Source organism: Python bivittatus, unplaced genomic scaffold (assembly GCF_059951505.1).
Source record: "Python bivittatus isolate LINGU-HERP-01145 unplaced genomic scaffold, Pbiv_v1 ctg000700_np1212, whole genome shotgun sequence".
In the NCBI taxonomy this organism is placed as follows: Eukaryota; Metazoa; Chordata; class Lepidosauria; order Squamata; family Pythonidae; genus Python; species Python bivittatus.
The window spans coordinates 39,649,326-39,667,914 of record NW_028277098.1 but is presented as its reverse complement, the minus strand read 5'-3'; the positions used below and the strand labels follow the sequence as shown (position 1 = coordinate 39,667,914).

General features: G+C 37.5%; 1 protein-coding gene across 2 annotated transcripts in view; it reads left to right on the top strand.

Annotated features, from left to right (window-relative positions):
• The window catches only part of PATJ (PATJ crumbs cell polarity complex component), a 154,657-nt gene that overhangs the window by 8,876 nt on the left and 127,192 nt on the right, over nucleotides 1-18,589 (top strand). For both annotated transcript variants that reach the window (XM_088154302.1, XM_088154301.1), the window contains exons 6-12: nucleotides 1,086-1,225; nucleotides 2,477-2,672; nucleotides 7,591-7,719; nucleotides 10,658-10,879; nucleotides 12,869-12,959; nucleotides 14,039-14,130; nucleotides 17,326-17,467. In XM_088154302.1, the coding sequence (XP_088010428.1) occupies nucleotides 1,086-1,225; nucleotides 2,477-2,672; nucleotides 7,591-7,719; nucleotides 10,658-10,879; nucleotides 12,869-12,959; nucleotides 14,039-14,130; nucleotides 17,326-17,467 (1,012 nt within the window). The remainder of the gene's footprint in view (nucleotides 1-1,085; nucleotides 1,226-2,476; nucleotides 2,673-7,590; nucleotides 7,720-10,657; nucleotides 10,880-12,868; nucleotides 12,960-14,038; nucleotides 14,131-17,325; nucleotides 17,468-18,589) is intronic.

The following is an 18,589-nucleotide window of genomic DNA, read 5'->3' as shown; positions in this document are numbered from 1 at the left end:
ACTCCAGGCTGTGTCCTACTTAGTGACATAGTTTGAGTCACTACAATGGCTTATAGCATTAAATCACATGGAAATAGCAAATTATGAAACAATAGAACTATTGTTAAAGCCATTTTTTTGCTGTAAGTGTAATTTTTGATTGATCAGAATTTTATACGCTTGAAAATATTTTCTGTAGAAACAATGACACCTTTTACAGGTAGTCCTTGGTTAACAATCACTTGTTCAGCGACTGTTCAAAGTTATGACGGCATTTAACAATTGGTACTTACAACCAGTCCTCAAAGTTCTGACCATCCCAGCACCCCTGCAGTCACATGAACACAATCTGGGAGCTTGGTAACTGGCTTGTATTTACGACAGCTGCAGCAACCTGCAGTCACGTGATTGCCATTTGTGACCTTCCCTGCCCGTTTCTCACAAGCAAAGTTAATAGGGAAGCCGGCAGGGAAGGTTGCAGATTGCTCCAATAAGTCTCTCCCACCCAGCAACACCTACCCCCTGGCCCTGCTGCCTCACGCCGCGCTTCACCAGCCTCCCGCATACCCTCTCCCACCTGGCAGCAGCCACTTATCTGTCTACCGGTCTGCTTCTGGGACTTGCAACTTCCTGCTGGCTTCCCCACTGACTTTGCTTGTGAGAAGCCGGCAGGATGTTGCAAGGAGGTGCTCACTTAATGACCCACGATACTCACTTAACAACAGCAACAGAGACTGCTGGGATTGTCATTGCTAAGTGATGCAGACACATGATGTAGCACTTTACATCTGCATCGCTTAGTGATGGAAATTCTGGTGCCAATTACAATGGTTAAGCAAGGACTACCTGTATTTATTTATTTATTTATTTAGGAGAAATGTTGTATATAGATTTTATTTTAAGATGGCTTTACAAAACAAATGGAATAGATATAGGGTTAATGTTTTGAACATGAAGAAAGTGTGACCATACTTTTTAGGTTCTGCAGATTTGGTAGATTTTCACTTAAGTTTAAATACAAGTTTTAGTTTACCTTTATTAAGAGAAAATCATATTTTGCAATTGTAGAAATACTTTGTTTATAACATTACTTTTCTCTTTTTTAGGGCAGGCAAATTGAGTATATAGATATCGAGAAACCATTTAATGGGGGCCTTGGATTTAGTGTGATTGCTCTTAAAAACCAAAGCATTGGAGAAGTTGGTATCTTTGTGAAAGAAGTACAGCCAGGAAGCATAGCAGCCAGGTAAGAAATTTGTTTCCTATGTAGCAAGACTTCTTGACACAATCTAAGATGTCCTTTTGAAATTTTCTGGATTTTATAGTTTCCCTGGCAACCTGGCCAGATGGTAACTAGATCAGATCAGGACACACTTCAGGTCAGCTTTTTCTGTGATAAATGGGATGATGATGGTACAGTTAGTAAAAAATTTCAATAGTTCCATTACAATGATTATACAGTATTGCTCTCTGTTAAGAATATATCGTCTCCTCGAAGAGGCTGACTGAACTTAATGATTTCTTGACATTTCCTGGGAATTATCTTGTCAACTTTTTAAAGTTCTGATTTCCTGCTGGAAGGGAGAAACAACTATGGTGATTTACATAATCAATCCTGAGTGCCTTCTCTTGTTGAATAGTCCCAAATAAGCTCCTTGGCTTTTAAGGAAACATGATGCGATAAAGAAATAAGACAAATCATGGTGGAAAGTTAGAATGAATCTCACTGATGGTGGACAAGAGGCCATTTGAAGGCATAATCAGTGTTGGCGGTATGGAGTTTATAGTCTTTCTAGATAGAATCATTCAATTGAGTTTTTGGTTAATGGGTGGTTTATTAAAACAGAATTTAGTTTCATAAAAGAAAAATATGTCATCATTGATAGTACTTCATGATCTGGTACATCTTAGATAAACTTACTTATAAATGTAAGTAAACTGAATGTTATAGTTGATATACATGCAACTGGTGCAGCACAGTTCACAGTTCTGTTATTTGATATACCCATGAAACCACTGGCAGAGAGTGAATCAGTTCACACATCACATTTTAGCTGAAATGAAAGACCATACTAAACCAAAACCAAACCACAACATTGCTTAGTACGGTGTGTAAATCCAGCCTTTGTCTAGATTTGGGGGCTTGGTGGCACCTTATGCTGATCGTACCCAATGTTGTAACTTAGTTCGTATACTGTTATAATAGAAGATGCTGTTTGTTTGGTTTTGGTTTATATCTGAGCCCAGCCATTGTAATCTGTTGGCTATGCTTTATGCTTTAACATGTTATATAAAACCTGTCAATTGTACTTATTAAAAAAAAAACGGTGATTACACAAACTGTGGCTTAGTGCAATATCTCATTTTGCATCTAAACCCAAGAATCTGTTTGCTAATATTCAATATACCTGTGGGTTGTGTTTGTTTAATTTATTCTTTAACAATTTGAAGAAAGGTTTCTGCAGCACTTTTAACTATCATCTCTGCTTTATCCAAGGGATCAAAGGTTAAAGGAAAATGATCAGATATTGGCTGTAAATCATACACCATTGGACCTGCACATTTCTCATCAGCAGGCAATCCTATTGCTCCAGCAGTCCACGGGGTCTTTACATTTGATTGTGGCCAGGGGCCCCACCCAAAGCAGCAGTAAGGACTCCTCTGCTGTTAGTGATGCTAATGTACCTGAAATTGTAAGTTCACATTTTATAAGAATCAGAATATGATTTTGCAAGAGTCTTTAGCACGTCTCCAGTGTTTACACGTTAGATAAGTTGCGTTGTGTAATTTTACTCCATACAGTTTGTTCTGGAAGTTTTTGGAACATCCTTATTATTCTGACTATAGGAGCTGCTTGAAACATAGTTAAAAAATTATCCATGCACAGTACTGTAGTCTAAGATAGCAGGATATCACATTTTTTGGCTCTTAAATGATTTACGTAAATATGCAAGTAGTGGCCAATCCACTGAATTGGAATACAATTTCTGATGTTGGTCTATAATCATTTTTTGTTTTTGTTTTGCTTTGTGCATTTTGAATACTTACATTTGTTCACAACTTTCCATTAAAAAAATGGATGGTAGATAGTATGGGAATGGTCCAAAACCAATATATTTGGAAATATCTACATTACTTCTCTATCGTACAACAATGGAATTAAAACTGTGAAGTCTGGTTAATATTATGGGGCACAGTGAAAAGCAAATATTGGAGATGATATTATGATTCAAAAAAGAAAACTAGGCATTGTTGCTAACCTTTGTATACTCTGCTTAGAAGATCTGTTTCAGTTTGAGGAGCAGTAAATTTAACCAACGGATTCAACAACATATGTAGTCTTACAATTATTTTGCTTAGAATCATGGGGGTGGGGGGGAAGAGACCTTTTAGGCCATTGATTCCAACTTTTTTCTCAGGGCAGGAATCCAAATTAAAGTATCCCATACAGGCGATGAACCCAATCCAATGAAACACACACACACACACACCCCTAAACACAAAAGGTAACTGGTTCTACAAATGTGGGGTTTGACCAAACCATAATATAGTGGTACAATTTAGAAATATTACTGTTGATGCAACCAAAAATCACATCTGCCTTTTTTACACCCTCATCACACAGCTTCTTCATGTTCAATATTGCAGGATATTTTTCACAGGTACCATTACTGTGCATTTGATTTGTGTTTATTTAGTGATTAACTTTGCATTTGTCTCTGTTAAATTTCATACTTTTACTTTCAGCCTACTTCACTAACGTATCAAGACTGTTTAAATTTATTTCTTGTTTTATAGAGTATTAGCTTTTCCATCAATTTTGTATTACTTTCAGATTTGATAAGCATTTCCTCTACATTTTCATTCAAGTTGTTAATAAAAAATATCAATGAGTAGAGGATCAGGACTGATCCTTGTCCTTCTACACTTGATACTGCTCTCTAGTTTGATGTGGAACCACTGATGAATACTTTTTGAGCCAGTAATTTATCAACTTAATGGTCATGCTATCTACCTATCCTTATTAGCTTGCCAGTTCACAGATTATGGGGTCATCCTGGATTGAAACACTATATAAGGCCTAGCATATGCAGGCAATGAATGCATAAATGAATGGTTTTTCAAATGCTTTGCTAAACCCAAAATATATCATGATTACAGATACCTATAAACTGTTAAGTAAGCTACCCAATCAAAAATGAGATTAGTTTAGTCTAGTGAGACCTGTTCTTGACAAATCCATGATTGATTTTGTGGTCTTTATTAAACTTTTTATGATATTCTGTAGACAGTTTCTTAGGTATCACTGTTGGATTGATTTGTAATCCCTGGATGAAAACAGGGACAACATTTGCATTTTGGTAACCCAGCATATTACCAGTTCTCTAGGATTTCTCAGAAAAATACATAAGGGATGAGCCAGATCATCAGCTAGTTCCTTCATTACCTTAGGATGCATTTGATGTAGTAAAACTTAAACTATTTCAGAGTAAGTAATTGCGATTCTAAGCAGTTCTAGATGTGAGATTTTATGTGTGGAGATTTTCACAATTGTTAAGTTTGGAGTGCCTTAAAGAGAGCATCAGTCTAGCCATTTATGAGTGAGCTTTCTATATTTAGTGTATAATCTCCTCCTCCTCCTCCTCCTCCTTCTCTGTTTAAATTTATTAGCTGCCAAACTCCAGACATTTCTAGATGAATGAAATAGCAGGTAATCGGGCAGCAATTATGTAAATAATAGGAGGAGCTTATTTTGTAGCTACTTGATGCCATGTAAATCTTAACTCCTTGTAACTAATAAACATGAGCAACTGATTATAATATGGTAGTAATGAAACAGTATTGTGGTTTTAATCTTTTCCAGTGGTATCCATTACTTACCTGTCTTGAGGCTCAAGTGGCTTGGTGGTAGAGATTATTAAATTTGTAATTGTTAAACTGATGATTTGTTACAAGCATAGATCTGAAGGAACTTTCTTAACTGAAGGAACTTTTATTTCTTTTTATGATTATGCGAGACTTAGTGGTTCATTAGTAGTGGTTATTTCTCTGAAGTTGAAACCATTAAAAGTAACCATTTTATTTCCTTAAAGCATCTGACAAAATAAACCCTAACTTCCTTACAGAGGATTTAAAAATTTCCTTCGTTATTAAATCATCCTCATAGCCTGAATATTTTTTTACTTAAGTCACAGGAAGTTTGAACCTGTGTCCATAGTTTGCTTTTATTTGACTGCACAAGGTGATGCTGCACCTCAAACACAGTGTTTGTTTGGATCAACTCACTGCTAGGTAAAAAAATTAAAAAAAAAAAGTCCTATTATAGAGCTGCAGGAGAGGGAGTAGCAACGGTGAGGCAGCAAGTTAGCAGTGTGGTGAGAGCAGGAGGAAGGAAACGAGGAGAGGGCAAGCAGACTGGCAGTGGCATCTTGTGAAATGAAAAAAAAGTGGGGGGAGAGCCAGGGTGGTTAGCACTTCAGATGTTGGACTAGGAGTGGGGAGATCCAGGTTCTAGTCCACCCTCAGTCATGGAAGCTCACTGGGTGACTTTGGGCCAGTTGCTCTCTCTCAGCTTAACCTACTTCACAGGGTGGTGGTTGTGGGGAAAAGTGGGAGGAGGGAAATATTTCCCAGATACATAGTGTTGCCTGGTAAAACATAGTCCTATCTACAATATATCAGAAGAGCTTACAAAGAAGACTGAACAAATCTTTTCTGAAACTCAGTTTTGGATTTGCCCTAAATTAAACATAGGCCTTGCTACTGTACACAACTGTGATTTTATGAACAGTAAAAGAAAGAAAAGGAAGAGAGGAACAAGAAGTTTTTTCTCCTGCTTTCTTGCAAAGCGTATCTGCTACATTCAGTTCCAACAGCTCAGTCAGTCCTGTCAGTTTGAGTTTTCCTAAGTATGACAAGGAAATACTGGGGTTTGTCATGCCTGCAGGAAAACTTCATTGAAGAATCTGGCTAGCCATTAGTAGAAACATGGACCCAGAGTAGAGAAAAGCATCTCGCTCAAGATTGTGTAGCTCATCCTGTGTAGAACCCATTCCGAAATCACCTGCAGCCCTCTGACTATATTATTCACAATTTTTCCTACCTGACCTGCTGCTCCCCAACTAATAAATGCTATGGGTTTTTTCTCGCCACTTAATCATAACTTGACCAGCTCAGCCCAGTATGTTAATGTCATTGATGTTCTCTGGCTCCAGTTCAAAAGTATCAAGCAGCTGGTGAATCTTTAGTTATCTATCTACTTGGTCCTGCTGAACCAAATAACCTCTCTTGATCTGAGAACTAGGATCCCAAAATGCACAGAACTCAATGCAAAGTTCTTTTCTCATGTATAAACGCAGATAGGAAACAAGCCCTAAATCCTCCTTTTTCTTGCCCCATGTATGGAAAAGAAAAAGCCATGAACGCCCAGTGCATCAGCAGGCATTGTTCTATTGTGGGATTGTTGTGAAATTCCCCCAGCCACCAATGATGGTTCAGGCTGTTGTATGTACTCTAGCAAGAAATCTAAAAACATATGAACATTGTTTGTTTCTGTGGAATCAAAATGCAGGACACAAAGGCAAAATAATCAAGGCTTCACTGCAGTGTTTATTAGGCAGTATGTACTGGAGGGGGACCCCACCAAAGGTTAGTGGGAGACACTCCCCTGTAGGCAAAATGGATGCCCTGACATTTATATAGTTCTACAAGAATGGGGAAGAGAAAAGAGCACATACGTATACATATTCATCTGATGATGCAGGCATATTTTAATGAGCAATACTTCTCAAGTTACTTTCTGTCCCTGTTCTTGGCCGCTATCTACAAGTACAAGTTTCTTGTAGGAACAACTGCTATCTATAAGGAAAGCAATAGTGTCAGAGGGGAAGAAACAAATTGCTCAAGGTGCCAGCTGCCAAGATGAAGACATCCTCCCTTACGTTGCTATGGGGATGTTTGTGATAAGGGGTTTACAATCAGCCTAGTTCATGTCAGCTTCAAGGGTGCTGCACATTCCTATGTTTCAGTTTTATTAAGGTGATCCCATTCATCTGAGACCTCTAAAAACTTTTACCCAAAGATTCACCCAAAGATGTATTTTCCTCATTTTCCTCACATTTCAGTTCAGTGCGTTGTTCTGTATAGGTCCAGATAATTATTCCAGTGCAGTTTTCATAGTTATTTGTCAGAATCTTCTACAGGATAACAGTGCATCATTTCATATTTCAGACACCAAAAAAAAAAAAAAAAGGCTTGCAGATGAAATACTCTCCCCTCTTTTGTCCTTTAGAGTGCTTCAGATATGATTTTGGTATTCAATGTAACTGGCCTAGTGTTTTTATTAGAAATGCTTCAGAGGAAATTCATGGTATGGTGTAATAAAGCATGTTATGGTGTCTTCATGCATAGTTATCCACGTTCTCTATCAATCCTGCTTACTATAATGGTATGAGCCACTGTATCTCATGTATGTCCCAGATGATGGAACCACAAAGAAGTACCTATTTTATTGTATGGATTGGAAGCCCTATGATAAGTTCTATGGCAAATGTTTTTTAGTGTTTTCATTTTTTGAAAGATCACTGTAAAATGACTTTTCTACTTTTCTAGGTCAAGTGGGGCCACACTGAAGAAGTTGAACTGATTAATGATGGCTCAGGATTAGGTTTTGGAATTGTAGGAGGAAAATCAAGTGGTGTGGTGGTAAGGACTATCGTTCCTGGTGGACTAGCAGACAGGGTAATTTGTTTATAATTATCTATCTATCTATCTATCTATCTATCTATCTATCTATCTATCTATCTATCCATCCATCCATCCATCCATCCATCCATCCATCCATCCATCCATCCACAGTTAATACTTTGATTTGTAATTTCCTTGAAAGAAAGAAATATCTTTAGTAGAGAAGGATAGTAGGAAAAGGAAACCAAACAATGAAATAATCCACTGGAGATGTTTGACCTAATTCACCTGGTCTCACCCTGCCTTATTAGACTGGAAGCAGCAGTATTGGAGAAGGATGGGAAATGAGCTGTGCCCACCTCTTGTCACTAATTGTTACTATGTTAGCAACTAACAAGCAAAACCAGTCCCAGCAACGCTATTCATTTCATTGTGGCAAAGGAGGTAGCAATCAAATTGTCCCAACCTCTCAGTGTCTTTATTGTTACATGTCATCTCTCCATTGCCGCATCAGCTGAGATGAAGCATTGTGGAACAAGGAAAAGGAGTCAGTTTATAGTAAAGTCTCCCTCTCCCGTTTCTTGATAACTTATCATTGCTTCTATTACACATGGTCTCTTAGATGGCATGCATATGCAAACATTTGGCAAAAGCCCCCAACTGCTTAAAATGAAAGTAAACTGAAATCATCCAAGCTTAATTACTAGAATGTATAAATGTAGATTAAAAGTAGGTTAAAGATAACTGTCACCACTATCTGTGTCCCAGGTTGCCTGATTGGCTTCTTATATATGTTTTGGCTCTTAAGTAAAAAGAGGAATATTAAAAACGTGTATCATTTGAAATTAAGATTTGGTAATGCTGTAGCCGTTAGACTTATATGTGGAAGAGTGACAACACAGAAGCCATAAGGGAGCACTGTGTGTATGAAAAACAGTGGACTTGTGCATCATCTTTTAATTTCTTTTCCCCCTCCCATCTTGCTTAGTCTTGTGCACAGTTTCCTAACTGATCAGGATATGATCAGGATTTGTAGGCAGGAGAGGCTTCCAAGCAGTTGGTTGTATCTGTTTTGATTGCATACCATATCAATTTAATATAATTTAATTGTATACCATACCCTGATGGTGCGAAGAAGGTATAATCACAAAGTTGCAAGTGCAACGTGTTACTGGACAAGCTGCGGGATACAGTCCATTGACTAAAATTCTTGATGGCAATTGAGACTTAACTTCAAGTCTTTGGAGAATCTGTTTCAAGAGAAAATGTAATCTTCTTTGCTTTTATGTATTTCAGCCATACTGAAAGATATTACATCTTATAGGATTGTCAAACCTGCATTGAAATGGCAATAACTTATTAAAAAAATGGGCTAGTCTGTTCTATACAGAATTCTAAATGTGACTTTTCTCCCTCCCAACAACAGTATCTCATTATAAGGAATGTTTTTTTTTTCTTTTGTTCCTTTGGAGAATTTCATTTACTGTACAAAACAAAATATTTTTGAATCCAAAATTATGTCACCTTGTCATAGTTTATGATATTCTGAATGTCCGGGAATGTGATACAGTACAAAAAGGTGACTAATGAAGTTAAATTTTGAACAACAACAAAAAAATAAAGATAATGATGATTGGAAGAATCACTGCAGATATGGTTGTTGGAGAGTTTATTTCCTCAAGAATATGAAGAAACCATGTGTTAGTGGTTTCTTCATGTGGATTGAGTTCCTTTAGAGGAATTATAAATAAGCAGCTGATTCAATAAGAAAAATTCATGGTTATTGGATATCTCCAACTCAGAGAAATAGCTGCGACAGTGTGTGAGCAGCTCTTGCAGAATCATAGAAGTTATATTTTGATAAGTTTTATTTATGTATTTATGTATACGTTCACTAGTTTCTTTTCTCTCTTTTTGTTACTTTTTTCTGTATGAATTGAACATTATGTGCTAAAACTGTGCTGATTGTTCAGTAAATTTTAATGACATTTTTACTATGGCTGGTGTGGGTCTTCCGGGCTGTGTGGCCGTGTTCTGGAAGTTTTGTTTCCTAACGTTTCACCAGCATCTGTGACCGGCATCTTCAGAGAGCAGGAGCACAGACAGGAGCAGTTCTCTCTGTGCCCAGGATGATGTTACCCTTTTGTGGGTATTTATAGAGATCTGGGGGGGATGGGGGTGTGGGGGGGTTAGGGGTGTGTGGGGGGATGTGGGGTTTGGGTTAACGAGTGGCTGCTTGTTTTGGTGTCAGAATATGTGTGTATCTTCCTGGGGATTAGGCAGGGTTTTTTCTTCTATTGAGTTGTTAACGAGTGGCTGCTGGGGGTGATTAGTATGTTCATTGTGTGAACTGCTCACATGTCCTGGTGGTTGAGCTGAGTTCGTTGACCTTTTGCAGGCTGTATTTTTCAGGATTGGTAGCCAGGTTTTGTTGATTTTTAGACTCTCCTCTTTTTTATTGAAGCTGTGCTGGTGTTTGTGAATCTCAATGGCTTCCCGGTATAGCCTGGTATAGTGGCTGTTGGTGTTGTCCAGTATCTCTGTGTTTTCAAATAGGATTTTGTGTCCAGTGTGCTTGAGAGCATGTTCAGCTATATATAAATACCCGCAACAGGATCACATCATCCTGGGCACAGAGAGAACTGCTCCTGTCTGTGCTCCTGCTGAAGATGCCGGTCACAGATGCTGGCGAAACGTTAGGAAACAAAACTTCCAGAACACGGCCACACAGCCCGGAAGACCCACACCAGCCATTGTATTCCGGCCGTGAAAGCCTTCGACAAGACATTTTTACTATTTGACATTATTTTTCAGCATAACATCTAGTGCAGCATTGCTTTAATGTGGTGGTATTTTATATTGAAGTTTATGTTTTTGTAAAAATATACATATTTTGTATTTTTAATAATTAAAAATACAACTAAAAGTTATAAAAAGCACTCCATTTCAATTGCTAATTTTAACTTTGTAAAATATTGCCTGTTTCTTGAAGGATGGCAAACTTAGAACTGATGATCACATCTTGGAAATTGGAGGTATTAATGTACAAGGAATGAGTAGCGAGCAGGTCGCTCAAGTGTTGAGAAACTGTGGAAACCATGTTAAGATGGTAGTTGCAAGATCTCCTTTGTGTGAAATAACTACAACCCCGCCAACTCCTGCGGCTGATCCTGTGGGTGAATTACTTACTATTCAGGACAGAGAATCTGACACAGTAAGTATCTTAATGCTAGCATCAGATTACACCACTGGAATTTTCATTTAGTCTGAAAAATTATAATGCTAATTTCTTCCTAAATAGATCTTAATACTTACTAAGTCTAATAATAGTTATAATCATTGTCTACATAATGTTATCATCATTGAGTTTAACGCCTTTTGCCTTTGTAGGACAAACAATACTACTATAAGTTTACTATATCACCACAATCAACCCACTTCACTTTTAATGTCTTCTCCTTGACCAACCATGTCATCTTTAGCTACAGCATCCAAGTTATGGAATGCCTTTCCCTGAAAAGGTCACAAAGTATCAGTGATTTAGATAATATCAATTTTAGCTCAGATTTACAGAGCTGACAGCTGTGTTTTCTAGCTCATCTTACCTTTTGTTTGTCAGTTTATATATTTGTATGTAAATTGTCCTGAAGTACACATTGCTGAAGGACTATATAAAAAAATATTTCAAATAAAATTTTCTGCTGGCAGGAATGGTTGAAACATTTTCATTTGATCAGCTTATAATTGTTATTGCTATATAATTTGTTCGTTATATTTATTTTTCTTGATATTTTTAATTTTTAATCTGTCTTAATGTTTAGAGTTATCAGAAAAACAATAAAATCAGATATAAAAATAAATCCAGACAGTGACAATGAAAATATTTAATTAATATTGAAATTTCAGCAGCAGATTCAAAAAAGATAGATTCTTTTTTTTTCTGTTTCAGAAGTCCAAAGTAGGTTCAATAATGTTCAGACGTTCAGAAAGTAATATGTGGAGGGTGCCATGGGCACTAAATGTCTTCTTCCTAGCTTAACACGTTTGTTTAGTTATTTTTGGTTCCCATGGGGTTACAACTACACAGAGTTGATTTTTTTTTAGGTGTCATGAACATATATCCAATTCTTAGTTTATTCCAAAAGAAGAGAATATATGTAGCTCTGGATTGAACTGTGGAGTTCTTGGGGCTCTCTGAGCTTAGTTCTTTGCTTGAAGACATTTCATTACCCAACTAGGTAACATCTTCAGTGCGGGTGCATGTGGGGTTTGCTGCCTGTTTGTATATAGTAGCTTCCCTGCCACTTTTGGTAGGGATATGGTTTCCTCTTTGGTGTTTCCTTGATTATATTGTTTTCTGGCTGATTGTTTGTCTGGTGTTGATTCCTGCTTATCTGAGTGTTGGCTGCTGGAGGGGATGTGTTCTAGCTTTTTTGTTTCCTTCCTAGGGTTTTTATCATCTCTTTTCAAATGGTATGGAAATATGGTTTATCTCTATGTGTCCATTGATGGCTGATTTGTCTTCTTTTTTTTCAGTATTCATATTTTTGCTGCTAGGGAAGGGAAGAATTCTTGTGGGATTTTCTGTGTCAGCTGTCAAAATAACAATCATCTTTGTTCTCTTAGCCACCAAATGGAGGCTATTGAATTGGAACATATATAACTACTTAAAATGTGCTATCACTCTGTCCTAAACTGGTAGAACTGCATGACCTGAAAAGGCATGTTTTGCTTATTCTAAATATTGTTTCATGTCATCAAACTCATATCCCATTCTTGTGTATTGATCCGGTTAATTCATAACGTTACCTAGATCCCTGATTAACAGTTCAGTGTTATCTTAGATATATTATATTTTATCAATATAAAGTGTTTACCACCTCAATCTCATCATTTGCATATCTGAACATGCAAGGATTCTTCTTTGGCAACCAGTATCAAGCTCTAGAAGGAAATACAAAAATGAACATTTAGAATAGTTTTCCATATCAACACACCTTGAGGGCACCAGATTGAAGAAGACTTCTTAAGCACAATATATTTGAACACCAAAAACACTGACATTGTGAAAACAATACACACCTGTTGTCTTTGGATCTTTGAACTGAAAAAGGCTTTAATTAGGTAATGAATTACAAAAGTTCTTGGTAAAAGGTGAAGTGCTTAATATAATCTGAAAGAAAGGTATGGTTTTATTTCCTAGGAAAATGAAATTCATGAAGTTAAGTTGACTAAAAAGGATGGACAGAGTCTTGGTATAACAATTGTTGGATATTCTGGAGTTTCTGATTCAGGTGAGTTGTGTAGTATTGATCAGTGAAGGAAGAGGCTAGATCAGAGAATTTGTTGAACATGTGTTTGAGGTAGACAACAACATTGTCAAATAATGGGGGGAGAGAGGGTTCTTTGCTCTTTCTCTGTGAAGTATTACTTAGCCCCAGAGGCTTTAAGTAACATAGAAAGATTAGTCTCCATCAAAATTTTCAGCAGCCATCAAATGTTTGCCCTCTATGGGCTAAAGGAAGGCTAAGAGTTACTGTATTCAAGCCTAAATGGGAAAAAAAGGACATTTATGAAAAAGCTGAAATCAACTATGAAAATGCTAACGAATATCAAGAAACATGGAAGTCTCAGACATTCAGAATAAAAAAATAAGAAATCTTCCCAAAATAGGAACAGTTGGGGGGAAAATAAGTGTAAATAATCAGGATAAACATATAATTAATATAAAAAATACATACAGTATAAGAGCTCCAAGTACAGCAGAAAAATGGATCCTAATATAGAATCTTACAATACCATAACAGATTGAGGAATTGAAACAGAGAAACATTCATAGAACTTGAATAGTAAATTAAACACCTGACCAGTGATCACTATACATAAACTAAATTAAAACTTTTTTTTTCAATGTATCAAAGATGTATTCTATAAATTGGGCTGCACTTCATTTTTAATATTTTGAAGGGAGGCTCTAAAGACCACCCATTGGTATGGCAGTGATATAGTGATGCCCAAAGGGTAGGCTTTACAAATGAAATTGGGATAATTGTTTCACTCAAAAGAGATACTAGAAGCTTACAATAAATTTTTTGGAACTTCCTTCATTTTTAAATAAAACTGGCTCTTGAGATGGGTGATCCATAGCAGAATTTTGGTGATGAGATTCTTGGGAGGCCACAGGTCACATATACTCACCTAAGAGTAAGGCCCCCTGCACTCACTGCCCATTCTGAGTGGAGCAGTATAAGAATTCACTGAACACTGATGCTCTAAAATGTGTGTGAAACTATAATATTCAATATATGCTAATTCTATGTGTACATTTTCCCTCCCTCTCCCTCTCCCCTCCCCCTCATTCTCCTCCTTTAAGGGGAAGCTTCAGGGATTTTCATAAAAAGCATAATACCTGGCAGTGCTGCAGATCACAGCGGTCATATAAAAGTCAAGGACAAAATTATTGCAGTAAGTTGAATCTTACAAAGGCATTTGTTCTTACATTGTAAAGCATTACTGCTGTAGGTTTTCTGTTGGTTGAGATGCCCTTCATGTGCAATTGGGAATGAATCCCATGATGTAAATCTTTTTTGATAACAAGAAGCAGGCAGTCATTCCAGCTGTGTGGGTCAACTGGGGCCATGCCATGAAGGGTACTTTAGAGCAACTAGTTTGGAAGAATATGGTATTTTTGAGGAGAAAGAGGATTTTTGTTGTTGTTGTTGTTTAGTCGTTAAGTCGTGTCCGACTCTTCGTGACCCCATGAACCATATTGCGCCAGGCCTTCCTGTCCTTCACTGCCTCCCTGAGTTTGCTCAGTTTCATGCTCATTGCTTCAGTGATGCTATCTAACCATCTCATCCTCTGCCGTCCTCTTCTTCTTTTGCCTTCAATCTTTCCCAGCATCAGGGTCTTCTCCAAAGAGTCCTCTCTTCGCATTAGGTGACCAAAGTATCTGAGCTTGAGCTTCATTATCGATCCTTCCAATGAGCAATCAGGGTTGATTTCCTTTAAGATTGACTGGTTTGACCTCCTAGCAGTCCAGGGGACTCTCAAGAGTCTTCTCCAGCACCACAGTTCAAAGGCATCAATTCTTCGGTGCTCAGCCTTCTTTATGGTCCAGCTCTCACAGCCATACATTACTACTGGAAAAACCATAGCTTTGACTATGTGGATCTTTGTCGGCAAGGTGACGTCTCTGCTTTTTAATATGCTATCTAGGCTTGCCATAGCTTTCCTCCCAAGGAGCAAGCATCTTTTAATTTCATGGCTGCAGTCTCCGTCTGCGGTGATCTTGGAGCCCAAATAAATGAAGTCTGTTACTGCTTCCATTTCTACCCCTTCTATTTGCCAGGAATTGATGGGGCCAGATGCCATGGTCTATAGTAAATACAGGTAGTCCCCAGTTTAAGAATAATTTCCATTCCTAAGGTCTGTCCTTAAGTCAAATTTGTATGTAAGCTGGAACAGTATTATTGTATAATATTGAATAAGAAGAATTGTGTAATGAACTCGAACCATTGTATATTTAATTCAAATCATTGTGTATTTAATTCAAATTTTGCTACGACAGGCTCTGTTCTTAACTATGGGTTGTTCTTAACCCAGGGGCTACCTGTACTTAGGGAAAGTAATGAATATTGCTAATTTATTCAACATATTAATGTACCTGAATATACTTGCTGGAATGATAAGAAGCAACTGTCTGCAACTGCCTTCAATACAAGAAAGTAACATTTTTTTACCTCTACCTGAATTATCTGCGGTACCTAAGATTAAAACGTAGCAGTCTTCCATTTATTTTTTTTGACACACAGAATATTTCTGTGGAGAGCAAGTCTTGCTGAAAACTGGTGCACCAGCTTTTGGGGAGACATTCTGTTCATGGAAATTAATTGTCCATAATAGCTTGTATGACATTTCCAAACTTAATGAGGAAATGAGACAGATTCTTCCTAGAAAACACTATTTCTAGCCTACTTTTTTAGGCTAGTTTTTTTTCTTCCTGCCCAAAATAATGTCGCTTTGTAAGAAAGGCTGAGAAGAGAGGTGAGTATTAGAAGATAACCATACATCCTTTGTGTGTTGTTTCATCTAGTCCAGTTCCTGGCTATAAAGGGAATGAAATGTCTTACTTATCTCCTGAGAGGGTGGAGCAATCAACTTCTTACTTGATTACATCGGTTCCTATTTTGTGTTCTGCTGAATTCTGGTGATGCAATTTGGAGGATGGAGGAGTTGAATTAATTAGGTTTCTGTTATAATTGAGTCTTTGCAATAATGAATTAAAACTATAGGACCATGATACACTATAAACGTGGTCCAATTCTTTACTGGGAGAATCACTCATTAGAATGCATTCTGCCATGCAAGAATCTCCATTCATGTTGCACTGCATCACAGAAGAGAAGTTGAGATGGAAACTCCTAATACGTATAGAAGTATAAAGGGTGACCATAAGGTCTCTTATCGGGAAAGTGTAATATGCTGTGCAGTAGATAATAATGGCCAAGGCCCTGGTTTCTCCTTCATAAATAGAATGTAAACTTGCATTCATAGAAAGGGGCTCTCTTGTTTTCCTTTGCTTTTCTTTTTTGGGGGAGGGGGGAATCAGTCCCTGAATACCTGAACCTGGGATAACAGAATTGTGTGGTATAAAAACATAAGATATGTGCTGTACCAAGTCCTACGCCCATCTAGACCAGCATTCTGTGTCCCCAACTGATACTTTGGGAAGTTGACAAGTCTGGAATGGGGGACAGTAGTTTCCTTCCACTATTGCCAGCAACAGGTATTCAAGGCATGCTGTCTGTGATTCAGGAAGGACTAAGCGACCATGACAATTAGTAGCCATTGATAGTCTGAACCTCCATGACCATGTCCAGTCCTCTTTTAAAATGATCCAGATTTGCTGCTATTACCCTAACTGTGGCAGCAAGTGGCATAGCTTAATTAATGGCATAGGGCCTGGTTATTTAAGGGACTGCCTGTCTTCCATAGTATCTGCCCGGCTGATCCAATCTTGCAGGGTCGGCACATTCCAGGTTTCTTAAATTAAGCAATGCTCAGGACTCCAGAAGCGTACCTTCTCTGAAGGAGCACCTGCCCTCTGGGATGAGGTTGCACCCAAGATCTGAAGAGCCCCCAACCTGCTGGTGTTTCAAAGGGGCTTGAAGACCTGGCTCTTTGCCCAGGCCTTTGGCAAGAATGACCTCCTTTTAACCTGGGGTGTTTTCCTTTGTTTCCATCTGGTTTTGTCATCCTGCCATCTTTACTCTTCTTTTTGTTTCTTGTTTTTAATGTTTTAAACAATCTGTAAACCACCCAAAGTCACTGGAAGTCGGGCGGCATATAAATTTAATAAATTATTATTATTACCTTTATTGATAATAATGTGCTGGAATCTATATCTATATCTGATTCACCCTGCATTTAGTTTCAGTGGACCATCTCAACCATCTCAAGTTCTAACCTTACAAGAGAGGGAGAAAAGTTTTTTCCCACATTACCTATGCATGCATGATTTTATATAAGGTGAGAGAGCAAAGTTTGTGCAATAATTAGTCATAATTGCATAAGATAAATGATTATCTCATTCAAGAAACCTAATTTGTGTTGTGGATTATCATTTTCAAAAGAATTGTGTAACTTTGTATACTTTAGGTTAATAGAATTAATATTCAAAATTATACCAACCAAGAAGTTGTGGAAGCATTACGCAAGACAGGACCAGTTGTACATCTGACATTGCTTCGAAAGAAACCACAGTATGCTACTTTATCTCCAGAAAGAGAGTTTGATAGAGGTAAAGTTCCTTCACTATATCTGCATTCTTTTCTAGTTAAGGCAAAATGCTCAGGATTGCTTAATGAGCACCATGATATTTTGAACTGATTTCTACTGTCCCACTTACTTACAAGGCTGGTTAAGCCAGCAGAACTGGTTAGACTTGGTCCTTTTCTGAGGTAGGGAGACTGCAGCTTCCATACATTGTGACAGCAAAATAATATAGCCACTTGGATTATAAGAATCAGTCAGACTGGTTCCCTTGGATATATGTTTGTTCCTGAAGGCTCAAAAATTAACATGTAGCTTGTCTATGGAAGATATTTTTAAATCCTTAAAGGCTTACCAGTTGAGGCAAGAAAGATGCTGGGAAGGAAAAATCACATTTTCACTCTTACACTTACCCTTTATTTTTACAGGTGTTGCTATGCCTATCTCCCCAAGTAGATGGCAATAATTGCAACCAAAGGATAACATTAGCTATATTTTTGGTGTACTTCATAGTGAAAAACGGATGACTAAGTTTTATTCTAGAAGTCTACAGGATTTGTCCTCTACTGGCTTTTAAAGGAAACCACAGTATATCTATTTTCTTGTTGTTTCTGCTACACTTTCAGTTACTCTTTCTAACCAATGCTCCTTGGTCTGTTTTTAAAATTCTATTGTGCTTAATTCATTTTTTCCACCATCATGACAAGCTGTCTTGAGGAAAGGTAGATTAAATGATTATGGAACATTTTTTGGTAACCTCAGAACAGACATATTTCTCCTTTAGATCTGACACTCTGGATGAAATCTACATTGCATCAAGCAGATTTCTGCTCTTTCAAAGTCTGCTTTGAAAGCTTCAATCCTCCAAAGCAGTGCATGGCATGTGGGAGGGGAAATCATTTAGAAAGCTAGAATAGTTCAGTAATTTCTCAGTTTTTGAGATTTCCTTCTACATCTTGAAGTAGTTTTTGGAGTAGTGGAATTGGAAAAGCATATAACTTTACTAGTTTGAGTATCAAATCTGAGGATTTGAGATTTGGTAATAGTATGTTTGGAATAATGTGGAACGTTGAATATCATATCGAGTTGGAACTATTTTAGAACAAAACAAAGGAAAAGTTCAGAGTTCTTGCCTGATTGCATAATTGAT